This window comes from Micropterus dolomieu, linkage group LG17 (assembly GCF_021292245.1).
Source record: "Micropterus dolomieu isolate WLL.071019.BEF.003 ecotype Adirondacks linkage group LG17, ASM2129224v1, whole genome shotgun sequence".
NCBI lineage: Eukaryota > Metazoa > Chordata > Actinopteri > Centrarchiformes > Centrarchidae > Micropterus > Micropterus dolomieu.
Genome location: NC_060166.1, coordinates 28,690,012 through 28,706,036, shown reverse-complemented (window position 1 = coordinate 28,706,036; position 16,025 = coordinate 28,690,012). Strand labels below are relative to the sequence as shown.

The 16,025-nt window shown below is 39.3% G+C and overlaps 2 protein-coding genes across 2 annotated transcripts; one reads left to right on the top strand and one right to left on the bottom strand.

Moving 5' to 3' along the window:
* Positions 1–2,500: 2,500 nt before the first annotated feature.
* On the bottom strand, positions 2,501–8,964 carry ywhag2 (3-monooxygenase/tryptophan 5-monooxygenase activation protein, gamma polypeptide 2). Its single transcript, XM_046074548.1, has 2 exons — positions 8,743–8,964; positions 2,501–5,781 (listed from the first exon to the last, which is right to left on the bottom strand). Exons 1-2 carry the CDS (start codon positions 8,827–8,829, stop codon positions 5,125–5,127), a joined length of 744 nt encoding a protein of 247 aa, XP_045930504.1. The 5' UTR covers positions 8,830–8,964; the 3' UTR covers positions 2,501–5,124.
* A 4,478-nt stretch (positions 8,965–13,442) lies between these two features.
* On the top strand, positions 13,443–15,078 carry si:ch211-105f12.2 (RIMS-binding protein 2-like). The gene is made up of 5 exons (XM_046072824.1): positions 13,443–13,664; positions 14,038–14,194; positions 14,550–14,671; positions 14,816–14,887; positions 14,977–15,078. Exons 1-5 carry the CDS (start codon positions 13,443–13,445, stop codon positions 15,040–15,042), a joined length of 639 nt encoding a protein of 212 aa, XP_045928780.1. The 3' UTR covers positions 15,043–15,078.
* The last annotated feature ends 947 nt before the right edge of the window (positions 15,079–16,025 follow it).

The window sequence follows — 16,025 nt, the reverse complement described above, 5'->3', positions numbered from 1 at the left end:
TTAGCTTCATTACACTGGCTCCCAGTATGTTTTAGAATTGACTTTAAAATTCTATTGATCACTTTTAAAGCTCTTCATGGTCTCTCGCCTTGTTATATTTCTGACCTTTTAGTCCCATACGCACCAGCACGTACCTTGAGATCCTCGGGCAGAGGTCTGTTGTCTGTTCCAGAGTCTCGACTGAAAACTAAAGGGGACAGAGCGTTTGCTGTCAGGGCCCCGAGGCTCTGGAACAGCCTGCCCGAGGAAATCAGGTCGGCTGAGTCAGTGAACTCTTTTAAGTCCCTTCTTAAAACATACTTTTATAGGAGAGCTTTTCCCGATCTTATTTGACTTTATTTTATCCCTTTTATTTTATTGTATTTTACTAATTTTATATTAAATTTTCATGCTCTTATCTTTTTTTTTTTTGTATTATTCTTTACACTTGTTAAAGCACTTTGTAACTTGTTTTTGAAAAGTGCTCTACAAATAAGGATTATTATTATTATTATTATTATTATTGCCGATACCGATGCCGATACCAATACTTTTTACACATTTATTACTAGCTAAATGAAAAGTATTTCACTGTCTTTGCACACACATCACACACGGTGTCATTACCTTCACAGCTAAAATACCACCAAACGTGACTGCTTTCACAGTCAGCCATAGTCAGTATTCAATCGCGGGAAGTGTAAAGGGCTGCAAGGGCTGACACAGAAGCTCCGTCACAGTGCTGTAGCACAAGCATGACTTTGACAGGTGGAAGGAGAAGTAGTTCCTATCAGCCGAGTATAATATGACCATCCTGGTGACAGTAAGATACTTATGATAAAACACACACTCACTCCAAATGACTGAGTTTAGATATTGATCCTTATCGATAGTATCGATCCTAGAAAAGGAAACGTTGGTATCAGAAATATCGATACTTTAGTATCGATTCGAACATCACTAGAGCTGGCTTCTTATTAACCAGGATAGACATAAGAGTGTTATCCTCTCATCTAAGAAATCAAATAAGCTATTTCTGTGCACATACTCTCCACTATCCCTTAGATATAGATTATTTTATATCATCAGAACCTTTTCAATAAGACGCTGTTGAAAGTGGCATCATAGTGAGCGTCCGCTGATGCTAACGAGGAATTTGATCCCGTGATTTAGAGGACGTTCGCCTTTGTGTGACATAATTATGGCTCGAAGATCACTTGGGCCTTGTCATCCTCACCTCAGGGACATAATGCTTCATAATGGAAGTGATCCAACAGAGCAGTTATTGTACAAGTGGAAATGAATCCTGTAGATGTAACCATTAAATCATAATCTTCTCCAGGGTTTTAGATTAAAATAAATGAAATAAACTAGTTTGAATACATATGTATGCTTAGAATATACAGCATGAATTATATGTTATTCTATGAGGGATATTTATTTTGTTTAAATTTGTCGTTAAAATTACTAAATTACATTTACACTGCTGGAGATTCAATTAGGCTCTATGTCCATCAGCAGGCCCCAGTGTGTTTTAGGATGTATAATCACTAACATTTACCAATAATGAAGACACCAATGTCCCTGAAAATGTAGCAGTGCATTTAAACACAGGCTGGAAGATAGGTTGGTGCTGAATCCTAATGCCTCCTGTATGCTTTGAGCTTTCATTTTTTACAGGATGCAATAGGTGTCTGAGCAGTGCAGCAAGGAGCCGGGCTAATAGTGGGATACTTATTATAGCCCTAGCAACAGGAACGGGATTGGTGGCTGCGGAGAGTGAGTTTGTCAGCTATTGGCTGGCGAGGAGGACCGCTCAAAGCAGAGAATTTCATCTCATGAAAGGTTCAGTGCAGCAAGCTGCAGCAAGAGGCTGCAGTCTGAGGGTGGGCGATCCAGCGGTTTGCCACTTCAGCTTATCAATCAGTGTGAGGGCTTGGCTCAGTTTGAAACACACAGATATGTATAATTACGCAGATAAACTCGAGCTTTGGGTGTAAAAGTGCTTCTTGCATGTCAATTTAAAAGCCTCAGAAAAGCAGAAGCTCCTTCCATTGTCGACCATGAGATGCAGGATTTTATTTTATAGCAGTGCTCCTCTGTGATCATAAAACCTGTTGTCTTGTGAAGCAGTATTCTTTGATCTATGCTCTTATTTAGTTAATGATTAGCAAAGCGGCCTTAAAAACAGCCTCATATAAGACATACTGTAGCTGTTGTGTGAGCTGGCAGCGTCTCTGCACTGAAGATGATATAGACTCCATCTCATATGTTCTCCCACAGACTCTCAACACATGCAGTGGTGCAGGCACATACAGTACACACATACCAATCCAGATATGTATGCATACACACAAACATACCACACACACCCGTTATGTGACCCACAAAGGGTTACATAATGTCATACTGGCTATAAAACTCAGTTCAGTAATGAACTTACAGAATGAAAAGCAGATGAGCTGTGGTGTTTCTGGCATGACTGTAAATGGCTACAGAGAAAAATGAAAATATAGAATAATACTGATAAACAAATAACTTTAATGGGCAACAGATGGCAACCAAAAATTCCTCAGATCATACAGTTTGTATCCATTTTCAACTATCGCCCCTCCTCTTGATAATTTCCAGTAGGTCAGCTTTTCTTTAAACTAATTTGTGATTAAAATATAATACTTTTCTCCTCATTTCTTGTATTTGTATGTTTTCATGTCACAGAAACAAGGATCTACATCCAAAATAATGAAAACGTAAAAATAAAAACACAAACCACAAGAGAAAAAAACACAAACGTGTGTTCTTGGCAATGGGTGAAAGTCTCCTGGCATATTTTTTCAAAAAAAGTGAGAGAAAAATTCCAAGTTTTCACTTGTTTTAACAGACAAAACTGGTGTAGGACTCAACTCCCTTCTAAAATTCATAAGCTGTATAAGCAGTTGTGCAGATTGGTATTAGGATTTCATGCTATTTGTCTGGCAAGCCTTCAAAACAATCAACTTTATACTACGTTAAAAATAAATCTAAGCAGCTGTGACATACAGTGTGAGCTCATGGAGGTTGACTCATGATGGTGACATAATTGGCATACATGAACGAGGTTGTGTTACTGACCTTAAGGCTTTTGGTTTCTCTCTTAAGCCATCACATCTGAGATAAAAAATAAAGTCCCCAAAACTGCCATCTGTATGAATATATTAATGTAATAATCTATAGAACTAGCAGCATTATGAAGATAAATCTGTTCAGCAGCTTTCTGTGCTCTTAAGCATCTCCCTACTGTCTAAGTTTGTTCTGAAGACATGAATTCTCACATTTGCTGATCAATAACCAATTCTATTGAATTGCCTATGCTTTCCCTGTGACACTACTGGTGCATTGGTGTTTAATATTCATATCTATGTGCTGTACAGAGAGCAGAACCATTCGACACATGTAAAAGTGAGGAACCGTTGAAGGGAAAATATTACATCTTGCACACATGCTTGCAGGAACTTCAAATACTGGCAGATAAATCCTTTTTTCCCGTAAAGGTTAACTTGCAAATGAGGCATATTAAATAATGATACAGGCACAAAAAGAAAGCACATACTGTACTCAGGGCACAAAACAAAGCATTTCTATTAAATGGTTTTCCTTAAAAACAAAAGTGTTCTCATGGGTGACGATACAGCAATACACTCGACCACCACAGAAATGGTGCATGTATAATTTAGTCATATTCTTTTTTATTATCATAGCTATTATTTCGGTTCTTGTGCAACTGCTACATAATGACTCACATTCAAGATATTTTGTCACTCAGGAACAGCTAAAATGTATAAAAACAAACAAACCAAAAAAAAGTGTATACTGTCAGAAATAAAATATGGTCCATGTTTGTGAATTCATAACAAAAACACTGAGTCTGAAAACTTCACCATTATTAAACTGGATAGCATGACAGAAAAAAGTACTTAAATATTGTTCAAAGAACAAAATATATCATAACCATACTTCAATTGTGACAAACACCAGCTGGTAAGATTAAGCGATCACTGGTGAGTTTTTTATCTTCCTTTTTTTTCTTTCATTAACAAATTAAATACACATATTGCATGTCACTATAGCAACGCCCATTACAGGTCAATTTTTACGATCACCATTTTGGTATAGCAAATCAAAAACCATAACATAACAAAATAAATTAGAAATTAACATCAGACAAAGCCTGTTTTTCTCAATCATATGAATACTTAACACCCACAGTATAAGTTAATAAAGTCAAGCTACTGTATATAAATACATCACCAGCATGCACAATATTGAATAATTGATATTATTGTTGTCATCATCTTACACTGAAGAAACAGTATAGTAGGCAAGTGCATTTAATAAAACAAACACAGAAGTAAACCACAAACTCTGAAGCTGCTTTTATTTGTTTTTTTTTTGTCATTTTTTTGGTTTTATATTGTTAAGTCTCTGCTTTAGTTAATCTTCACCTCCAAAAGAATCTATGGTTCCCGTGACATAACAGACTAATCTGTGAGATGCCAAATACACTTTGGGCAGAAAGAGGGGAATCAATTTTTCCTATCCAGACCATTTTCACTGCCATGTAATTTAACCTTTCAAAACTGGGGGGAATGAATTGGTTAAAATTATTCTCTTTTCTCAATATTAGTGTCAGTTTAATGTCAACGGCTTTCGGGGCCCTTTCTCATATAGACTACTACTGGAACCAATGCAAACTAGTTTTGTGAGGCATTCCCATTCAAGCATTTTCTCTCTCAAGTGACTCAAATGCATCCCTATCACGCAAAACCCTAACTAAGCAGCTTATCTTGACAGAACAAGATCAGTTCCAATGCCAGTGTGAGGCTGCCATTTCAATCCAACAACAACCACTTCAGGCTGATTGACATATCAGTGGTTTTGGCAAATGTCAAAGAGAAAATCAAGAAGACGGAGGCCCCTTTCAACTGTATATATATTTCTATATATATTTAAACTAAGATTTAACCTCCACTCTCACCTCTCTTTTGATTCTTTTCTTTTAACACATGGAAAAATAAAGAACTGCTGCTGCGGTAGTATCATCGGCAAAAGCGGCTGCCAAAGTCCACCGGCCCTTCATATATTTTTTGTGGTAAGTGTGGTTTCTCTTTAATTGTTGCCCTCCCCTCCCTCGTCATCCTGCTGGTCACTTGTCCACAGTGTCAAGTTGTCTCGGAGCAGCTGCATGATGAGAGTGGAGTCTTTGTAGGAGTCCTCGTTGAGGGTGTCGAGCTCGGCGATGGCGTCGTCGAAGGCGGTCTTGGCCAGATGACAGGCCTGCTCCGGGGCGTTCTGGATCTCGTAGTAAAACACTGAGTAGTTGAGAGCTAAGCCCAAGCGGATGGGGTGGGTGGGCTGCATGTGCTCCTTGCTGATCTCGTGGGCCTCGTTGTAGGCCTTTTCCGACGACTCCACCACAGTGGCCCTCTTCTCGCCTGTGGCCACCTCGGCCAGGTACCGGTAGTAGTCGCCCTTCATCTTCAGGTAGAACACCTTGCTCTCGTGCTGCGTCTCGCTGCAGTTCTTGATCAGGAAGTTGTCCAGAAGGTTCAGCACATCCTGGCACACGGCCTCCAGCTCTTTCTCAATCTTCTCCCGGTAGGCCCTGACCATCTCAATCTTCTTTTCATTGCCATCAGCCGAGGTCTTCTGCTCGATGCTGGAGATCACCCTCCAGGAGGAGCGACGGGCCCCAACCACGTTCTTGTAGGCCACAGACAGGAGGTTCCTCTCCTCGTTGGACAGGGCCTCGTTCAGCTCTGTTACCTAAAAGAAGGAAGAGCACCATCCTTGATTATACAAAAAAAGAATGAGAAAATATCATCCAAGAAAAACTAACATACTAGTTTGGCAAAAATGCCAATCATTTTATGGTTCCAGTTGCTCAGGATTTTCTGCTTGTCTTTGATTTATCTCACTGTAAATTCATTATTGATAGGAAACAAAGAAGCACTTTAAGATGCTACATTGGAGGGGCGCCCCTGTGGCGTCAGCTTAATACACCAACCACAAGAATTTGGACCAACAGTACAGTTCACAGCACAGAAAAGGAGTAATATTTCATGTCATGTGCAAGTTCCAGTTTCCATTCCAATCCATTAATTTAGTGCACCAGTAGCTACCGCAGCCCCATGGACAGCTAATGCCAGTTACTGAGAAAAATATTCTTGATAGTCAGCGGCAGTGGGGGGGTTGGGAAAGGAAAGGGGAGCAAGGTGAAAGGAAGGCTGGAGATGGCTAAAATGTTCCCACAAGCACTCCGCTGCACTGTAAGTGAAAACCATCACTGCACAGGCAGTTCACGTGTCCCAGTGACCTTCTCTTCAGCTCATACTGACCTTTTTACCTGTCTAAATCACCACGTGTGACATCACTCTGAGTTAGATTGTTAAATTTAGATTTTGACAGATCAGTTTGATAGTTGGGTGCTTGTCAAATAGGCTATGTTACTATAAAAAGACCGTATTTCTCAGGGTTATTTGATTGGAAGAGCTACCTTGTGTTGGAATATGATTTCTGTCAGAGTGTCAGAGACATAAGTGCACAGGGACTCATAATATTATATATATAGCTTATTTTTCTGAAAAGCTCCTCCTTGATGTACTAACACTTATCATTTCTCAGTTTTGACATTCACTGCTCAGCCAGAAGAGCACAAAGATGGCGCAGGATTGCCGACGTCACTCACACTGAGTGGATGGAAAGCAAGGCTGAACCTATAGAGATGGAGGCACCTTCATTCTGTCTGTAACACAAACCTACTGCATGCAAACAACAAACATGTGCAATTTACAATCAAATGAAGCAGATTTCTATTAATCAAGTGACTCAACTGTTGCTTTTTTACAGAATCAATGGTCAACACTCTAAATATAATGCACTGATGTTTGGGAAGCTCACTACTGTGTCACTTGGATTACAGTTATGTTGATAAAAATTAGCTGAAAATGCATCAGACTGATTTTTAAGGGCTCCATGACATTAATTATAATACATAAAAACTACCAAAATCCCCATTTAGAGCTAAAAACACGCATATCTAGAGCTGAATCAATTAGTCGATTAATTAATTAGTTGATTAAGTAAATTTATCTCCAACTGTTCGGGATATTTTTTGTAGGCAAAATCGAAAAACTTCACTCATTTGAGCTTCACAAATGTGAATATTTTCTTGTTTTCTTAGTCTTCTGTGAAAGCTATAAATATATCTAGTTTTTGAACTATTGGTCAGAGAAATCAAGACATGTTATGATCTACCGATTAGAAAATAATCGCTAGATCGATCAGTAATGAAAATAATAGCATGAAGACAAGACAAAGATCAGCTATCATATGTCATTTCTGGCTGCAATGGCAAGGGATTCCCTTTGATTAGAGAGTACACACCCCTGCAAAAGGGCCCAGTTTGAACCGCACTGACATGGCAGATTGTTTAAAGGGAAAGGAAGCCCTCCCTGAACACACATCATCCCACCTCCTGCAACCAGAAACCCTTGATGACAAACGACCCACGGGGGTTCACTCCATCTACCCTGAGGAACATTAGACAAAATGTTCCCCTACTATAAAGCAGGTATAGCGATTTTAATCTATAAGTGAGCTCATACAGGCCCTGCTAAAACTCCCAGGACGCCAGGATGCTATTGGTTCCAGTGTGAGCTGGTGTGACACAGCAGTTTTTTTAACCCACTGGTGAATCCAGTTCCCAGAATTTCTTAAGGGGGGCAGAGAAAAAAAAAAAAGAAAAGCAGACAAAGGTTCTGTCCTGAACACTGGCCAATAAGAGCTGAGAAAGATCCAGTGAGGCAGGCCACTCATGTAATCCTCTTTGCATTAAATATTACACCATATAATCAAGGTCATTAACTCAAAATGACTTCAAATTGCTGCTGGATGTTGGGAGGAATCACATACAGCACACGTATGTGTGTATGAGGACTACAGCGAACAGGACAGGAGAAAACGAAGCCCAATCAAATCTGATCATATTGACTCTCTGCAATATGACAAAGAATATTCTAGAGAGATTCTGCTGCCTCCTACGTTTGTTTAGAGAAAAGAGCAGTTTAATGGCTCTTTTGGAGCATTTCTATGAAGCAAGCATTCTCAAAAAACGCATGTAAGCCATACAAACAGGTATGAAAAATGAGCAGATTTTGAGGATGTATGTTATTTTAATTAATGTGACAAAGAGAGGAAAAAGAAGTGGAGGAGGGGGGAGGGAGCAGCAGGAGCAGTCGATGGGCTTTTTTCCCGAGCAACCAACCACACATGGTTCCCAGCAGCAGTAGCTTTAATGCATTCGGTATAATGTAGGGAGGAGAGGTGGGAAGGTAAAAAGGGAGAAAAAGTAGCAAATGTAGTAAAGCAGAGCCATTATATGATCCGAGCCTCTCACTTAGCTCAGGCCTGTGTGCATTTCATTGCAATATCCCTTCATTGAACGAGTACGGCCGACAGAAAGGCACCGCCCAAGGAGCAGGCGATTTGGACTCGACTCAGAAGGGGAAAAAAGGCACTGAGCTGTCGATGAACTGGCGACAAGACAATACAGATATTAAGCATTACTTTTCTATGGTGTTTAATTGTAATATCAAGCCGGTGTAACCACAGATTTACAGCCAACACAGTCGAGATTGCGGGGCGCGCCTTTACGCAAACAGAGCAGTGGTAACACACTATTCATATAGTCATAATTATTATCTTTCTTTTTTTGAATGGACTTACCGATTTCATAGCAGCTGCCATATCATCATACCTCTCCGCCTGTTCAGCCAGCCTGGCTTTCTGCACCAGCTGCTCGCGATCAACCATGTTTTAAATGATATTTGGTTGCTGTGTCGAGCTGCTCTACTTGGGTTTTGGGGATGAAATGATTGATATTTTAAATCGCAATGCAGTGAAATCCTACGCGAACCTAATGCTGCAGCTGTTCCCTGCTGTCTGTCTGTGCTCCGTGCAGACGGGACACCTTCTCCACTCTCCCTCCCTCCCTTACCCTTCCTCCTCCTCCTCCTCCTCACACACTCTCTCTCCCTCGGCTGCGTCATCACTCAGAAAGGTGGGTGTCTGTGCCAGTGATGTAACACTCCATACATGGGAACCAGAGGGCCACCATAGGAACGGATAGATGGGAGCAGCTGGGCTAAAGGCCTTGTGGGAAATGGAGTCCACTGGAGGCAGAGGCCTTTACCAACTGAATGATGATGAGTGGGTGTAGGTGTGACACAGCATCTTACTATGGAGGCTGCTGGTGGAGCAGGGGGTTAAAGCACAATGGTCACCATTTGATTTCAACCTCATAATGGAACGAGTCCTAAACAGAGTTGGCATAAAATCACTGTTTGACATAGTCTAAAGTCCACATATCTCAGTCAATCTGGACCGAAAACACAATTAAATTTGGACAATGGACATAATTTCAATGCAACCCAGATCCAGTAGCAAAGGAAGTATTCAGGTAATTTACTTTAGTAGCAATACCATACCACTGTAAAAGTTCTGCATTCAAGTAAAAGAACAAAATATTAGCAACAAAATGTACTTCAAGTACCCAAAGTAGGCTACTTGTAATGCAGATTTACTACTTTCAGTGTTGTATTATTATTATTATATAATATTATAATATAATATATTATTATGTTATTGGATCATTATTATTGATGTGTTAATATGTATGCAGTTTACAAGCCGCTGCACGGCATATACCACAGACAAATAGAAGAAATGGCTGATATCAAGAAATCCTAACAGTGGCTGGAAAAGGCCGGACTGAAGGACAGCACAGAAGCACTAATCATGGCGGCAATAGAACAGGCACTCAGTACAAGATCAATAGAGGCTGGGGTCTACCACACCAGACAGGACCCCAGGTGCAGACTGTGCAAGGATGCCCCTGAGACAGTACAGCACATAACAGCAGGGTGTAAAGATGCAGGCAGGAAGTGCGTACTTGGAACGCCATAACCAGGTAGCTGGTATGGTATACAGGAACATCTGCCATGAGTATGGGCTGGAAGTCCCAAGGTCAAAATGGAAGACACCTCCTAAGACAGTTGAGAATGACCGAGCTAAGATCCTGTGGGACTTCAAGACCCAGACTGACAAACTGGTAATAGCTAACCAACCAAACATCGTGTTGATCGACAAACAGCAGAAGAAGGCTGCAGTGATAGATGTTGCAATCCCAAGCGACAGCAACATCAAGCAGAAGGAACACGAGAAGCTTGGGAAATACCAAGGGCTGAAAGAGGAGCTAGAAAAGATGTGGAAAGTAAGAGGAAGTGGTGGCAGTGGTGCCAGTGGTAATCGGAGCAGTGGGGGCTGTGAACCCCAAACTGGGAGAGTGGCTACAGCAGATTCCAGGTAAAACATCAGAGGTCTCTGTCGAGAGGAATGTCCAAGGAGCAGAACCTTCAAACCCCCCCCCAGGGGTGAGAGGGGGAACTTTTATATATATATATACATATATATATACATATATATATATGAAGCTGGCAGTGCCTGTTGAGCCGTGAGTACTGTCTGCTAGTCTTCCTCTCCCCCAACAACCTTTATTGTTAAGGTAGGGCAGCCTGTATGTAGCATGAGAGGCAAACCCAGGACAAATAAAGTTTGAAAAGCACTTGATGCTGCTCGTTAAGATAATTGCTTTGAGCGCGCTGTAATAACTGAAGGCAACTAACAAAATTATTAGCAACTCTGATCTACTCTCATCTGGCCTATGGCGCCTGGACAGTAAGATGAATTAGTTAAAAGATACTTAAGTAAGAAAATCAACCAGAAACAATCAAAGTGAGGGGGACATGTCCCCCTAACACAAGTGTAAATTACACCCTTGGGCCAGTACTGTGCAGGGTTTTTTCACTGTACATGCTTATAACTAGAGTGAACTTCAGTAACCCTGAGAGCAGCGGATCAGAAGTGTTTCTCGACAGGTCACAAAATGGGCAAACAAATAAAATTTTATGAGGAGTCCTCAAGAGCATACATTGTAAGAAGCTGCTGCCTTGTGGGAGAGGTTCTAATGGGCACATATTGTATCTGGGGAACCTTGGGATACTTTTTAGTATTTTGGGAGCTTCTAGATTATCAGAGGGATTGGATGGTAACGTGTGCTGTTCCTTGTATTGCATTATTTTCTCAAATGCTGCCTATACCTGGCAGGGGTTTTGTCCTTTTCATCAGGGGTAGAGTAGTGATAAATCAGATCAACAAGGTTAAGATTGTTTTACTTTTTCCTTCCATTCTCATAATATTTTTTAAGGGAAAGTAATATTTGGTTGGAAGGCTAGATTGAGTTTAAAGACTGGATGATTGTTTACTGTAAGCATAATGCCTCACAGATTCTGATATCCTGAATAGACTGTTGTCAGTATTTCTATCAACATCCCACATTTTGATTTGACATATTGAATCATGACATAATCATTTTTGCATGGTGGCAGGGCTTCACTGGACTGTAATCTGAGATCACAGCATTTCCCCTCCTCAAGGCCAAAATGCTAGTGAGCAAAGGGGAAACTCTGCTGGTGAGGTTCGATTTGTGCAGCTATTTTATAAGCATAGGGAGTGCAGCACATGCTTATCAAAGGTAGCAGTTTTATATCACAGCTTCTTGATATTCAGCACCACACTTAGAGTCACTATTTAATTTGACCAAACTAGCAATGTGAGCTACTCAAGCAGATGAAGAGACTACTGTCACACAGCCCTCTTCTGGTCAAAATGGAAATGAACGTGTCTGAGGATAAGACATCATGTTCTGCAGTGGGATTCTAAAAGTTGAAGATTTTGTTGTTGTGAAAAAGCATCTGAAACCACAGGACTGTCTTTTAAAACATTCATGAATTAAACTGTTCTCTGGTCAGCAGTTTATAAAGGAACACTGACCGAGAACAACCATTCATCGGCATCAACTTTTTATTCCTATAAGGACAATTGTATATTCAGTAGCAATATATTTTTTTATGTATAGTACTATATATCCTAATACAATAGATAGGAGAAGAACGAACAAAAACTGTTAATCACAAAACTAAAAACAGGCAAAGGCTATTAGGCTTAAAAACTATATGTGGAATGTATGCAAAATACATTATTGAATATATAAATAAAAGGTACACAAAGTAATGAGGTTGTGCCAAAGCATTAGGAAATGAGGCAAATGACCGAACCTAAATAAAAACTAACTAAAATCTAATTAACAACTAATGGAGGAACACATGCAAGTTAAAACAAATATTAAATGGTTAATTTTTATCAGCAGCTCACAATTTATAAAATTCCATTAGCTTATTTGTCAAAGATGAGACTATGGAGATTTGTTAGTGTGATGCCCTGTTTGGGAGAGCACACATGAATGTAACAGTGAACGAGGAGCATGAATAATACTAAATTTATTTCCCATAACATAGTTAATCTAAAAATTGTGAAGGCCAAGAGGTGGGTGTGTGTAAATTAAAATAATACATAAATTGATACATTTGAGAGGGAATAAAACCACCTACATTCTTTTTAGTAGTAGTGTTATGAGAGGTCACCAATTTCCACCTTTCTTTGTTTTTCTCCCGTCCATCTCTCAATACTTTCTCTCTCTCTTTCTCTCTCCCACACACAAACACATGGTGTTGAAGCCTTTCTTCCTCTGCAGGAAGAGATTATCACCTGCTGACCTGACCAGAGGTCAAGAGAGGAACTCTTGACTTTCAGTAACGTGTAAACTGGGTCAAGAGGATAGGAGGAGGAGTCAGGCCAAAAAAATAACACTGTCTCTTCACACTTAACCATAGCTTAATGTTTCAAAGACATGAATATTGCACTGATATGGCTTGAAGTGTAGAAGGACATTGAGACATTTATTTTTTATTGTATTGTGTAGTTTCACCACCTTATCTTGTGCCAAGTAAATGCAGAGGTCAGGCCCATAAGATCAGAGCCTATCCAAAAAAAGTCAGATTTTTATTTATTCTCTCATTTATCCTTCAACTTAATTGTTTTCTAAGAGGATAAATTTATTTCTCCTGAAAAATAAACCGCAAAAATCTACCTTTAAAAACTGATGATTTTTCAGTGCACTTTTGGAAAACCTCTATTTCCATGACACCTTTTCTCAGATATGTATTTATTATATACAATTTAGTAGCATATGACAGACACTAGGAGATCTCTCAGCTGCCACAATTTAGAAGCAGCCTAAAATAACGAGACAGATAACATATTAGTGGTTTCTTTTTAAAGAAAATTTCTTTGCATTGCACAGTCTTACAGTGCAACAGGCAGTGCTCAACCAATGTATCTCTACTTGCTTCAAAGAGGATTACTGTGCCTTCTGCTTAGCTTAGTTACTTCAAATTAGGATAAGGGTAAGGAGAGCAGTCTACAGCAGCCATCTGTCTGTGGACAGTCAAGCGCTCACGCTGCTGTAAATGGAGACAAGTCTGGAGTTGGATGTTTTGATATACCCAGATGAAGTAAGGATTGTTACTCCGGAGGAACTCATAGAATGGGAACTTGAGACTGCGAGCCAGGTGTCCATACCCACCGTCCGACTCTTTGTGGCACTTTACCCATATAATCCTGCTGCAATGTCTCCCAACCATGACACGGCTGCAGAGGAGCTGCCTTTTGTACCAGGCCAGATAATCAAGGTAAAAATGTTGTGCTGTCTTCTACTTTAGCAACTTAATGTAAAAATTGTGGATGAAAAATCCTGTACAACTTTTTTTATTGTTCTCTTCAAGTGCATTGGCATGGACGACTCATACTGTATGCTTGAGTTGTATTTCCTCACATCATCAGTTGAAAAACTTCTTTGAAAGAACATGGTGTTTCCTGTTTGTGTGTACAAAGATATGAGCTTTTCTTCTATATTTCCTGTCACCATTTCCATCTGATTGATGCAATTTGCTGCCTTTTTACTTATTCTGTAACTGCTGCAACATGCATATATACACATGCATATTTTCTTCTTCTTCCAAAACTTAAAATAAAGTCATAAAACTAACTCTCTCCATGCATTAGGTGTTTGGAGACAAAGACAATGATGGTTTCTTTCATGGTGAGTCTGGTGGTCTCTCCGGTTATGTACCAAGTAACATGGTGGCTGAAATCCCAGTGGACGACGAGTACCTGAAGCATCTACTCATGCAGCAGGGATTCCTGCCTGTGGACCACACAGGTATAACCTCTGTCTCTGCAGGATATTGTGTTTTAACAAGCTGGCAGAACAGTAACGTAGGGGTTACAGGAAGGCTTCTTTGCACTGAGCTGCTCCCTGGGGAGAATGTTTGTAACCGTAGGAAGTTACTGAAGATAAAAAAAGATACTACAACAAATAAGATGAAGTAAAAGTAATACAGAAATCTTGAGTTCATTGCCAGAAAAATTTATCTTTTAAATAAAGTGAATACAATTCAATGCAGTAGTTTACACATGTATGTAAGCTTTTAAACAGTTATTTCTCTGAGGTTTGTGCACATTGATTTCTAGCACTAAAGTTGTTTGATTTCAAATTTTTTTATTTTGGCCCACAGATATGTCTCTAACGCCAAGTTTGAGCGACGTAGCCAGCATCCCTGATGATGTGATTGTTCGACGAATGGTGGCCTTATTTGACTATGATCCGTGGGAGAGTTCACCCAACATGGACAGTGAAGTACGCACTATAATGACACATGAACCACTTTATGTTTTAACCACTTTGTACAAGTCCATTCTTATCTATTGTTTCAAATACAACAATATGGTTTGTGGTAATATTTTCAAAACAATATTTTTTTTCTATTTTTGTCTCTCAAAGGTTGAACTTGGTTTTCGTTCAGGAGACATTATATATGTGTTAGGTGAGATGGATCAAGACGGATTTTACTATGTGAGTTTCATCTCTACAATTACAATGATCGGTGCTTAGTTCTTACACTGACTTTTGCACAGAAGTTTAACTGTCATCTCAATTTTAAGGGGGATCTGTGTGGACGACGAGGTTTGGTTCCATCAAACTTCCTGCAGCCACTGCCCTGGGATTAGAAGAAAAGGCCCCGCTCCAGTAGGATGTTTGCTACAAATGCCAAGTCTCAGACACAGTGAGAAATTAGCAGTTTTTATTTTTTTAAAAATGGACATTTTTATGTGTCAAAATACATCTTTTTTATTTTTTATGTTATAGACAAGCACTGCGCTGCACTTGCTTTTGATTGCAAAACAATGATTGTCTATGCAAATACTGTAAGCAACTAATTCACCAGTATTGATCAAGATGCAGCAAAGTGAAGAGTTCTCATCATTCAATTCAGATAATTCTTTATTGAAAAATATTAACAAAAATGACAAATCATTTGGTGAAAAAAAATTACAAAGCATGTATATTTTAAAAAACGTAAACAACTCAGCACGGAAGATCTTTAACTCAAGCCAAAATGATACATAAATGCATTACAATATGAACAAATTGTAATCGTTTCAATCATTCCTGATGGCAATGGATACATTATTTTAGCCTTAACAATATGCTTCTAGTCTCAGTTTTTTGCAGACCAGTGTATTTATATAGTATGTCCATTTTTGCCTTATATCCTCTTTATATATTCATAGTTTTTTCATATGGAGAAAGTATAAGAAATTATATTTTTTTGTTTTTGAGAATTTCAGCAATTCTTATGGAAATGTAAATGCAAGAAACTTAAAATAAACTTGAATTTGTACAATGCTTAACTGCGTGCTTTTATCTAAAGATCTCAACTACTGGTTTATGATTTTACTATGTTGATTTAAATTCTTATCTATTCTGACAGGCTTTCCATTTACCATTATTCTATCAATTTGCATTAAATGAACACAATACAAGATTAAACGACAAACACAACAGAGAAATTCAGCAGGTTTTCATGACAGGCCTACTAGTTTTAAAATCTTTCACACAATCCGTTGGTTTCTTCTTTTACATTTCTCTGCAGCCAACAGTATACTCATCCATAAAGTAGGAAACACTACACTGTGTAGTTAAGTTTAGT